Here is an 11,967-nt window from a genome sequence, read left to right as displayed (position 1 = left end):
GGCATTTATAAAAGTGCAGATTTTTAATGTGGACGTATTTATTTATATATATTTTAAACGTGAATCTACCAAACAGGCAAATCTGTAAAATAACAGTTTAAAATAATTTATTTCCTTTAACTTTAACTTCAACTGCAAATATCTAAAATAATCACAGTTGTGGCCTGTTTTTAATTTGAAATTTTTTTGCCATTAATATATAAATTAATACATTCTATCTATTATATTTTATTTCTACTTTTTATTTGTAATTAAACCAAAAAATAAAATAACACTAAATTGTTAAAAATAAATAAATTAATAAAAAATAATATATATATTATTTAAAAGCAGTTTAAAAATTATTATTACAATTTTTTAGTCTTTAACATATATTGAAATTATTTCACATAACTGCAAATGTCTAAAATAATTACAGTTGTGGCCTTTTTTCTTTTTTTAATTTACAGTTAATATCTAAATTAATGCATTTTTTAAAATTTATTTGACTCGTTTTTATCTGTAATTGAACCAAAAAGGAAAAATCTGATAAATAGCAATAGTTTAAAACATATATTATAGTTTAAAACAAACAAACAGTAAAAGCAGAAAGAGAACATCAGTCTGTGTGAGACGCTGACGTTCAGGTAGCTTCAGGTTCAGTCTGGACTCTGCCTGTTTCTCCTGGAGAGCGATGAAGACGACGATGATCGGCCTCGTTCAGAAGCTGCTGCTTGGAAAACAGCTTCTTCTTCTCTTTCCTTTCCACGTTCTGGTCCAGGACTCTGCCCTCATAGCTTCTTCCTCCTGGAGATTTGAGTTGTTTGTGGCAGATCTAACCTCCATCTGACGGCTTCCAGCTTCCTCTGAACCTCCTGCATGTCTGACAGCAGTTAGCCTCCAGCTGACCTTTAGCTTTGTCGTGTCTCGGCTGTTGTTGTGCGTCTGCATCGTGTTTGTGTGTTTGTGTGTGTTTGTGTTGCAGCGTCTCTGTGGTGTCTTATATGTAGTGTAGTAACATCCCACCTCCTCCTCTCCATCCCCTCCCCCCTGTAGACCTCACCCATGGGTCCTTTTATGGGGGCCCTCCCCAGCTTCGCCATGGTAAGACCACCAGTCCCATAGCCACTCAAGTCCAGTCTGGGCTTCACTGGCTATTCAATGGACCATCTCCCCTTTAGGTGGCGCTCACGCTCCCCCCACGCCGCAGATATCGTGTCTCACTGTGTGTTTTCCGTCCGTCTGTCCATGTTTAAGGCCGGGGCACCAGGCGCCGGAGCTCCCATGATGCCGATGGCGAGGCCAGGCTTCCCAGCCGCCGGAGCGACTCCCGGAGCGCCGGTAACGTCCCGCACCATTAAACACTCACAGTGAGCTCACGCATGAAGCTTAGGGCGGCTCTGACGAGGAGTTCTGCTGTGGTTTGTGTCTACAGATGTCTCCTGGAGTGGCCCAGAGCCCTAGAAAGCCTCCCCCGCCCAGGAACGCTCTGGACGACCTCAACATTAAGGACTTCATGTAGACTGATGGACCCATAAACCCCCCAAGGTACAAACAATTCACTTCTACGTTCTGCTGCTGATCCGTCCACTCTACTACATCCCACAGTGTCCCTTCGTCTCACACAAGTTATCTGAGATTCAGATTTAACACGTGATAATAGAACGATCTAGTAAAACACAACAGATATTTACAGTTTAGAGCTTTGTGTGTCCTTCCAAAGAGCACACACACAAATAAAATTATATTAAATTATACAAAGGTGTTGACATCTGTAGGTTAAAATAATAATAATAAAAAAAATCAGACACTTTTAACCTAATTTCTTTATTTTTTAAAATACATTTATTAAATATATTTTTAATATTTACATTTTTATACATTCTTTTAAATTTATTTTGATTATATTTTATATTTCTCACCTGTGTTTTGTAAAAATTTTATTTAATATTTTGAGATATATATATATTTAAATTTCACTCAGTCTGTTATTTTGCTGGGCTCATATTTCAGATATATTTTTTAAGATTTTGTTTTTCTTTATAAAACTAAAAAATATACTTTGATATTTGTTGTTGTTTTTTTTTTTTTAGTGTTTTTTTTTTTTTTAAATTCATTTAATTTTTTTAACACTTTCGTACACATTTTTCTTAATTTTGAAATTAAAAAAAAATTCTTAATTTTTCTATTTATATTTCTTTATTTTAAAAAACACTAATATAATTATATAGACACACACACGTATATAATTGCTATAAAGAAATATAAATAGATAAAGAAATAAAAAATATAAATTGAAAAATTAGTGAAGGAAAACAGAAAAATTGAGAAATTTTTTAAAAAATCTTAATTTTTCTATTTATATTTCTTTATTTAAAAAAAACCCTAATAATAATTATATACATACTCATATATCATTCAAAGGGACCAATTACTCAGCGCTTTAACTACATTTTGCTGCTGTGTACTCTTACTGTAGTAGGAGCGTTCATGCTTGTAATCGAGTATTTTTACTTTTACTTCTGCCTTCCTCCTCCACCGCTGTAACGCTGTCATTTAGCATTTCACAGCACATTATTTATTGATTATTTACAGGATTTCTCATCTCTGATCAGCTCCTATCGCTCTGACTTTTCCTTCACGCAGGACTTTTATTGTAATCGAGTATTTCTGACCACTCGCTCTGCTGCTCTCTGCAGGTTTGTCATTTGTGTCTGGAGCTCTGTGGATGTGGATGTCTGCACTTCCTGCCCTCCCCGCCTCCCCCCCTTCAGCCAACCAGCCCGTCATCTCTCCGCGAACCTCCTCCCTCCCTCAGCCGTGAAAAGAATTAAACCCGTCCTTATCTAATGTCGTAGCACAACTGTGAATGTGAACCCCTAGATACAGAAAAACAAAAAACAAAAACAGAATTGGTGTGTGTGGGTGTGCGTGTACTTCAGTGTTAACCTTTACTTAATATACTACTGGGGAAAAAAAACAAAAACAGATAAATAAATAAATGTGTATTTAGATTCATTCTGGATTTCGGCGTATCAGCTGACTGGGGATGGCGGATAAATGTCGTTTTTTTGTTTTTTTTTTCTTTGCGCATCTCCCAGACGAGGACTGTGTTGTTTAAATGTGGACTGTGTTCGGTGTAACTTCACTGGCCAACCCTCCCACTCCCACTCCCACTCCCACCAACTAATACTGAGCTATGTTTAATGTCACTGAAGACTTGGTTGTTCCTATATCTGCTTGGCCGTCCATCCTCCCACCTGTCAGGATTCAAATGCAAATCTGGACTTATCATCATCATCACCATCATCATCATCATCATCGTTGTGTGTTCATTTATACTTTATTTATTTTTTTGTTAGCATATGTTATATGAAACATGCAAAAAAACTCAAGTTGACATATGCATCTTAGACTATTTTCAACGATAGATTATTTTCTTTATTTTGAGTGAATAAAATGCATCATATATTTTTAGTTACATTAAATTATACGGTTGAAAACAAAAAAAAAAGGCAAGTAGATGAAATAACCTTCCCCCTCCACCCGCTCTTTGTACATACCTCTAAATCTGTGGGAAAAAAAAAAAGAGGCGGTGCAGAATGGAAACGTCGCCGCCCCCTGCTGGCGCGGAGTGGAACTGGATTTATCCTCCTCAAAGAGCTCCTCTCCTTCCTGGTTTTCGCCTCGGGACGGGAATCGAAGAGAAAAGGCAGCGTTAGTGGTTATTGGCTGGATGTTCTGTGTGTCGTTTATTTCCAAACAGTGACTGTATCTTAATCCATTGTGGCAAGTGTTGAACGAAAAATAAAGGTGACTGTGACACATGAAACCTAAACGAACGTGGATAGATAATGTTTATTCATATGAAGGCTGTGGTTGTTCTTTTTTGTTTTTTTCTTTTGGAGTTTCTTTTCTTTTCTTTTCTTTTCTTTTTTGGGTTTTTATGGATGGCATCGTCCTCCCTCCCTCGACCCCACCTGCATGTAAGTCCAAATGAGATGCAATAAAAGACAAATACACTGATCCTCGTATCTCTGCTCTGCTTTTGTCAGCTCGGCTTACTAATCCTTATTTGTTATCAGCGAAAATTACCCAAAAAAGGGCCAATAGCTAATTAAATTATGGCACAAAGGATGTAATTTTCCCTAAAAATGTCATACATGTGACATGAGGGCCAATGAATACTGATAAATAGTCAGGATTACCGGCTCGACTTCTGTAAATCTGCTTTTGTTCTTAAATATTTCATAATTTTGCTCTCCTTATGACTTTTTTTAATGAAGCCTGCAGCTGTTCCAACACCAACATTAAACTGATTAAAACCTCATCTCTGTGCATTAAAATTCCACTTTTACAAGTTTTTCCATACAAATAATTATTCTCTAAGCTGTAGCTCTGCACTCTTCACACGCTGCCCCTCGAGCACACCAGCTCCCCTTAAACTCTCTTTAAACTGATTCTGGAGAAGAAGAACGTAAAAGAAAGCTTCACCAACAAAACGCTGCGAGTCAGAATCTGTGTTTCTCAGCTTGTCGTCTGCAGTTTGAAGGCACCGACTGATTTTTTCACTCATGCTGCATCTTCCTGATGATAAAAAAACACCACATGAACGTGATAATGAGGCAAAACACTGGAGGTTAAATGTGATTCTCCTTCAGTAGTCGGATGGAATCACTGACGGCGACAATAACAAAACACAGAACGTGATAAAACCTTAAGACCGCTGACAGGCAAAGTTCTGCTCGGAAACTTTCACGTAGGAGGATAAAGTGCAAAATGCAACCAGGAAGAGTGCTCAGAACTGGCTCGAGGAACACGACAAAGAGCCCCACGGTGCCTCCAAACTCCCCAGATCCTGAACTGGTTGAGGATCTGTAGGAGCTGTCGGACAGAGCCGAGCTGTTTTGAAGGCACATAATACTGGACGGGTGGTTTTAATGTTGTAGAAAAGCTGCTGGTGCACCGTTTAAAGGACAAGTCCACTGTTTTTGCACATCAGGTGTTTTGCAGAATAGCAGTTCTGCACATTGGGTTGTGGCTGCATGGAGTCTTTTGTAGAACTGCAGGTTTGGCAGAGACCACACTGGCAACCCCGAGCATAACAAACCCGAACCAAGCTGGTGTCGACCAAGTCGCGTTGCGGTTAATAAATCGGTGGAATAATCTCGTCAGGACGTGTTTTATTGTGATAACGTACAGATATTTTACAGTAAGAATCACACAACAGGACATCTTTCATGATCTCACTCAGAGTTTTATGAGTAATATCCCCCCAAAAAATGTTTTAAAAAAAAAAAAAAGCGCACATACAGAAACACTCGGAGGAAAAACAAAAGTGCTTTTAGCAGAAAGTTTTTAAAAGAAGGCAAAAAAAGTGCCTCATGGAACAAAAAAAACATTTTCTCTCGGCACTGTGAGGAACAACTTTTCAAAATAAATGATTGTCAGAGTTCTTTTTAAACCAAATCATTCTGTGCAGGTTAAGAAACACCTGCTGTTGGTTCTTTATTAAGGAGCTTCAAGTTGGGAATTAAAATGGTGGCAAAGGGTGGAAAAACAGGTTCTAAAACGGTTCCTTGCTGTGATCCCACAGAGGAACCATTTTTAGCTCCACAGAGAATCTTTAAGCAAGAGTGTTTTTTTCTTTCTAAAGAACCCCCAAAGGTACATCAGAGAGCAAAAAGCAAAAAGCAAAAATAGCTTCATTAAGGAACTATTTTAAGATACTGTTTAAGGAATGTGGGAGTTCCTTTTAGATCTAATTATTCTGTGCAGGTTGAAAAAAAACAACTTGTCGGCTGCTTATTCATGTTTCCTTGTACCTCAGTTTACTTACAGACAAGCGAGGGGTTAAAAATGTGAACTTCAGAGAACACAAACACAAAATCAGTCGCTGTGTAGGAGAACGTAGAACCCCAAAACCTTAAATTGCGTTGCTGAACCAAACTAAAATGCATGTAAAAGCTAGAAACACTGGTTTAAAAGCACTTTGGTATGAACCGTGAAGGAACGCGACACTTTGAGACGGAACAAGATGGAGCTCGATGCTAACTTCTGTAAAACTGCAATTTCTCACTTTTTTTCTGATGATTAACTGAGAAAACAATCTGCAGATGAAATGAAAATGAAAACAGTTACTCGCGGCTCTAATTTCATGCCCCCAAGTAACTCCAGTAAAACCGAAGCACCTTTGGTCGTTGTGGTGGTTCGTGAAGAAGCCGAGTAAAGAAGCTGGCGTTGGTGCTTTAAAGAACCATTTAAGAACTGTTAATTTTAAGAGAAAAGGTACAGAAGGAAACATCTCGGTCAAACTTTTTTCTTGCACGCTGAGATGTTCTGAAGCACACAGTCATGAACAGAAGTTTCCACACACCTGTGAAGACCACGTTTATCAGGACAGTCTCGAGTCTCCAGTGACTCCCAGAACTGAGTTTTCTGTGATGGAACCATCAAAACATGAATCTTTGTCCCAAAAACAATCCTGTATTTTGTTTCTTTCATAGATTCATTAAAGGTCTTTTGGAAATATGACAAAATCTACTGGACCATAATCGTCCCTTGACTATTTTCACTTCAACCAGGTTCTTCTGGTTCCGTCCACCAGCTTCTGGTCCATCTCTGACTCCTCTGGACAGAATCGCTGCAGTTCAACTAAACTTGTCGTCTTTCTGACTCAGACTTGTTTCTTCATCAGTCCACAGGTTCTGGATGGTTCCAGTCAGGACTTTGGGGAGACCAGTCTAGAACCTTCATTCCAGCCTGATGGAACCATTTCTTCACCACTTTGATGTGTGTTTGGGCTCATTGTCTGGTTGGAACATCCAACTGTGTCCAAGATCAACCTTCTGCTGATGGTTTGAGGTTTTAATCCTCCTTCTTCATTGTTCCACTGACTTTGTGTAAAGCTCCAGGTCCACTGGCAGCAGAACAGAACCAGAGCATGATGCTGTCACCTCCATGCTTGATGGTAGGTTTGGTGTTCTTGGGGTTAAAGGCCTCAACTTCTCTCCTCCAGACAGTGTTTGTTCCATCTGACCAGAACTTTCCTCCAGAAGGCCTTTTCTTTGTCCATGTGACCAGCAGCAGACTTCAGTGGAGCTTTAAGGTTCTGCTTCTGGAGGAAGAACTTCCTTCTCCATCAGCCTCTCAGCTCATGTTGATGTCAGACCCTGTGGACACTGACAGCTGTGTTCCAGCAGCTTCTGGTCCATCCAGAGCTGCTTCCTGCTGGTTCCTGGTTGACTCTTGACCATCCTGACCAGTCGTCTCTCAGCAGCAGCTGCTAGTTTGTGTTTCCTTCCTGATGGTGGCAGTAACACAACTGGACCATGAACTTTATACTTACTAAGACATACATGGTCTTTACAGGCGGATGGAAACTTTTGTTCATGACTGTATATAATGCTGAATAGCGAGACAAACTATTGGCTGATTCAGTGTTTGATGAATGATGATTGCTTATCATACAAAGCTTCTAAGTCCTATTTTTACAGGAATCTGAAGAGTTTGAACTGTTCCTATGACCACTCCTTGGAAGCAGAGCTGGTTTTTGAGTCTCTTAGAGCAGATCTTTATCTCTTGTGGATCCTTTGCTCTGTCAGTTCAAACCTCTTTGCACAGACTCGGATCTCCGCGGATCCAGTGGCAGATCTGGACGTATTTAGCCGGCGTGATCCTCACCGCGACGTTAAAGTCCCTCTGCTCGCCCCCTTCCACCTCCACCCACCGATGCCCCGAAAACACCCCGATCACCCTCCGCTGCCACTTCCCCTTCCTGGTTCCTCCTTCCCGCTTCAGGCGAACGTAAACGCCGGCGCCCGTCGCTCCTCGCTGGGCGTCGCAGTGCTGGTACATCAGGTCGTCGGACTCCTTCGCCACTGAGCAGAAGCGGTAGATCACCTTCTCCTTTCCGCCACCGTCCTGCAGGCTCTTGTCGCTGTCGAAGCCCGAGAAGTGGATCCGGGCCAGAGGAGTCGCCGGCGGTGCCACGCCGAGCTCCATGTGCTTTTGCTTGACGGGTCTCTTCAGCTCCAGCACGGCGTAGTCGTAGTCGGGGGAGACGGAGGAGCTCTTATCGCGGATCCATCCTTGAGGGATTTGCAGCTTTTTAACTCGAGTCCATCGAAACACCGGCAGCTTCTTGAGTTCAGCGCTGCGTCGTATCCGATTAGGGCTCTTCCCTCCGCCCTCGCCTTTCCGTCCTCTGCGTCTTCCACCTCCCTTCCTCGCCACATCTCCGTCTATACTGTTCTGCTCGTCGCCTTCCTCCATCAGCTGCTCCTCTCCGTTCTCCTTCTTCCTCCTCCCAGCCCTTCGCCTTCCTCCTCTCCGCCCGCCCGGCCTCCGTCCCTTCGTCTTCAGCTGCAACACTCCGACTCTCAGCCTCCGGGCGCCATCCAGGTAGTCCCTGCCATCATGGATGCAATGCGCAGCCGTTAAAACGTGTTTCGGGGATACGAGGACTCCAGAGCAGCCGGTGGAGAGTCGGACGGCGGTGGAGAACGGGTAGTTGGTGACGAAGTGGGAGTCCGAGATCACGAAGCGTCCGTCTGCACCATAAACCTGCCGCCTGCTGCGGGTTCGGCCTGCAGGCGGATGCGTGGACGTCTTGTTGAACGCCTGCAGGCTGACGTCTGAGTGTGTCCGAGTGCCGTTTTCGTACATCGTCTCATATCCCAGAATCCTCTCCTGCTCGGCGAGGTCCATCGGCGGCAGGCTGCTCTGACACTCGATTCCACAAAGCGTCGTCGTCCCTCCGTTATCTCCGTTTTCCTGCTGTCCTCTGAACTGAGGAGCGTTTAAAAGCGACATGTGTTTAACCTGCAGCTCCGGAAGTTTCTGTCTGCTCCACCTGTTCGCTTCGCTGCTCGCATTCTGGCCAAAAACCGCAGAAACTGTGAGAGCAGCCGCGCAGAGCAGCACTCGAATAAGGCGTCCGAGGCCCATTTCACTGCAAAGAGAAAGAAAATATTACCATGATTCAGGTCTTTGAGAGCGTTATGTCTCGTAGGTTAGACTGTGCAGGAGTATTTTCGGTTTATAACAACCCAAAACCGAATGAAAATCAAGTTTCCCCATTTTTAAAACCTTTAAAACCAAAATGAAAATAATAGTTTTCCAACAATTTGAAAAACTCCAAACAGACTCCTGCACATTAATCAGCAGTGTTTCGGTGCTAGCTATTGGACACCCTTTACGAGTTTTTAAGAAGGAACTCTTAAATGACTCAAAATTGGTCAAAAATTACTTCAAAGTTGTCAAATTGACTTAAAATATCACCAAAATGAGTCAGAAATAGTCCAGTACTACTCAAGATTATCTTAAAATTTGAAAAATGTGTTTGAAAGGCCAGTTCATGCACTTTTCCAGGTCATTTTAGGATGAGTTTGACTTATTTAGAAACAAATTGTGAGTAATTTTGGACACTTTGGAGTCATTTTGGACAAATTTTGAGTAAATTTGATTTGGAATATTTGGGAGTCATTTTGGACCATATTTAACCTGTTTTGGAAACATTATAATTCAAATTAGACAATTTTGAAGTCATCTTAGACAATTTTGGAGTCAATTCAATTTCAGAGATTTAGGATTTAGGAACTTCCACTTCCACTTAAAGGAGCATGTGCCCAGGAGATGGACAAGGGCATCGCAAAGCTCGCACCAAAATGTACCAAATAAATGTATTTTTGCAGGCTAGACAGTGTGCAGGAGTCTGTTTGGAGATTTTCCAACTGACTTTTCATTTCAATTTTAACTTTAAAGGTCCCACATGGTAAAATTGTGCATTCAGTTGTGTTTTGTGGTTGTCAAAAACTCTAAAAATAAAAAGCTGTGAAGATATGAAGAGCTCTCAGCGTTACAGGCCAGTAAGAACTTAACCCTGGTGCTCTGCAATATGTGATTAATCAACATTTGTCCAACTCAGATTGTGATCGACAGCTAGTTTTTCCTGAAAGCAGCAGCAGCTCAATGGTTACCAAGAACATCCCATTTAGAAAATGGTGAAATTAATGATCTTTGCAGTATTTTGAGCTGAAAAACTGAAAGAATCACTACGAGGACACATGGGGCTTGATGTAATTCGCTGTAAATATTCACAATACGGGAGCTTTAAAGAAGAGTAATAGCATATAAATGCAAAAGACTTATTGTATTTGAATATTGTTCACTGAACAGCAGATTAACGATTTGGAAATGAAATGACAAATTATCTTCATTTCAGTATGGTTACAAAATGCCTGCACAAGTATGTAAAAAATAGTGGATATTTACTCTAATAACAAGCCGCTGCTTTGATGGAATTGCATTTTCATATCAAAATTTAAACTAGCATCAAAGTAAAGTCTGTTGCGAGTTTCCTTCAGAAATAACAGCAGAGAAACAAACAGCCAGCAGATGGCGCACAGTCTTAACTTATGAGCATTAAAGAAGTGAGCAGCAAAGTGTCTGCAATATTTTTACTGCAAAGTGTGTCTGCAACTGCAAAATGTAAAAACAAAAAATAATAATATAATTATTAAAACATTCAACTCCTCACGTTAGCTGTCTTTAAACTGCACAGAGCGCATTTTTCCGCTTCATCATGTCCCGATTTCATTATAAGTCTGCTTAATAAAAACATGCATCTTGAACAAATTGTCTGAAAACCGACAGAAATCGTATTACTAGGAAAAAGAAAATATGGATTATTATTCTGAGAATGTAAGCATTTCTGTTCTTTCAGTTTTCCCCCCGTGCGTAATTTACCCAAAAGTGCCATTTGGCGAAGACATGCAAGAATTCCAAAACGTTCCTACCTGCAAACATTCAAACAAACACCCGCAAAACCTCCAGTAGATGTTCTCCTCCTGATTAATAATAATTTTAAAAAATTCTCTTTCTATCCAAACGACTTACAGCAGACTGGTTCCATCGTTCCTGTGAGGGGGAAAAAAAAAGGAAACAACTGGAGCGCACGGAGCGGCTGCGCGCACGATCCTCACAGAAACTTCCATCTGATGGAGAGGGAAAAAAAACGTGAATCAGGCGGGCAGAAGGGGGGAGTCAGAGCAGGAGCATGAATGAACGTTCAGATCATGTGATCACGTCAGATTTCAGGTCAAAAGCGGAGCCATGTGGAGACTAATTCAGGTGTTCTTCTGCGATTCCGCAAATATTTGAATTACGCAGGAAATACGCGCAGAACAGAGACGCTTTCAGGCGAAAATAAGTTCATCTGGAGTCTGCACAGAGACGTGTTGCTTTTTGCGGTTAAAACGTTTGAATTTCTGACGTTTGAAGTGTGTCCAGGAGTGTTTTTAAGCCCTGTCGGTGTATTTTCACCGCTGCAGTGCAACAAGAGTTCATTCAGTGCAGAAACTCCTCCTCTCCGCTCGATCAGACGCTCTTTAACCGGCCGTTCGTCTCAGACAGCAAGATTTAGGAAGTTAGAAGCGTTTGCAGAAATCACCTTAAACACAGCAGAAGCTGACAAAGTAATCTGACGACAAGGTCCATTAAGTAGCTTCCTGTCCCATCACAGGATCAGCAGATGGAGATGTCAGTGGTTGGAGCATCACAGTGTCAGGAAAGAACTTTAAGATCCAAATTAGGCCAAAACTGAATAACTCAGTTGCACTTAAATGCATTCTGTCATGCACATATGTGAAGATATACAATAAAACTGATTTCACTCGTACTTGGATTCACCTCAGGCCACATAGCTGCCATAAAAGGGCAAATTAAGTGATTTTTGGACCATGTTTTATGATTTTTTTGGCAGATTTCTGAACAATTTTGACACATGTTGAGTCATTTTAGACACATTTATGCCATTTGGGATAAGTTCTGAGTCATGTTTCAAGTCATTTTCAGCAAATTTTAAGCAAATTAATTGACTTTTGAGTCTCTTTGGACATTTTTTTTTTTTTAACTCAAATTCAAAGTCATTTTAGAATAATTTGGAGTCATTTTGGACCATTTCGTAGCTAATGTTTTGGCTCACTT

General features: G+C 41.0%; 2 protein-coding genes across 2 annotated transcripts in view; one reads left to right on the top strand and one right to left on the bottom strand.

The window, feature by feature from the left end:
- The window catches only part of LOC103372922 (clathrin coat assembly protein AP180-like), a 40,920-nt gene extending 36,915 nt beyond the window's left edge, over positions 1-4,005 (top strand). The window contains exons 19-21 of the mRNA XM_008302694.1: positions 1,119-1,320; positions 1,415-1,527; positions 2,679-4,005. Of these exons, the coding sequence (XP_008300916.1) occupies positions 1,119-1,320; positions 1,415-1,501 (289 nt within the window). The 3' untranslated portion in view covers positions 1,502-1,527; positions 2,679-4,005. The remainder of the gene's footprint in view (positions 1-1,118; positions 1,321-1,414; positions 1,528-2,678) is intronic.
- A 3,399-nt stretch (positions 4,006-7,404) lies between these two features.
- On the bottom strand, positions 7,405-11,013 carry LOC103372916 (inactive serine protease 35-like). The gene is made up of 2 exons (XM_008302689.1): positions 10,779-11,013; positions 7,405-8,932 (listed from the first exon to the last, which is right to left on the bottom strand). Exon 2 carries the CDS (start codon positions 8,926-8,928, stop codon positions 7,585-7,587), a length of 1,344 nt encoding a protein of 447 aa, XP_008300911.1. The 5' UTR covers positions 8,929-8,932; positions 10,779-11,013; the 3' UTR covers positions 7,405-7,584.
- Positions 11,014-11,967: the final 954 nt, after the last annotated feature.

This window comes from Stegastes partitus, unplaced genomic scaffold, assembly GCF_000690725.1.
Source record: "Stegastes partitus isolate 25-593 unplaced genomic scaffold, Stegastes_partitus-1.0.2 Scaffold1858, whole genome shotgun sequence".
In the NCBI taxonomy this organism is placed as follows: domain Eukaryota; kingdom Metazoa; phylum Chordata; class Actinopteri; family Pomacentridae; genus Stegastes; species Stegastes partitus.
This window is presented reverse-complemented; position numbering and strand designations above follow the sequence as displayed.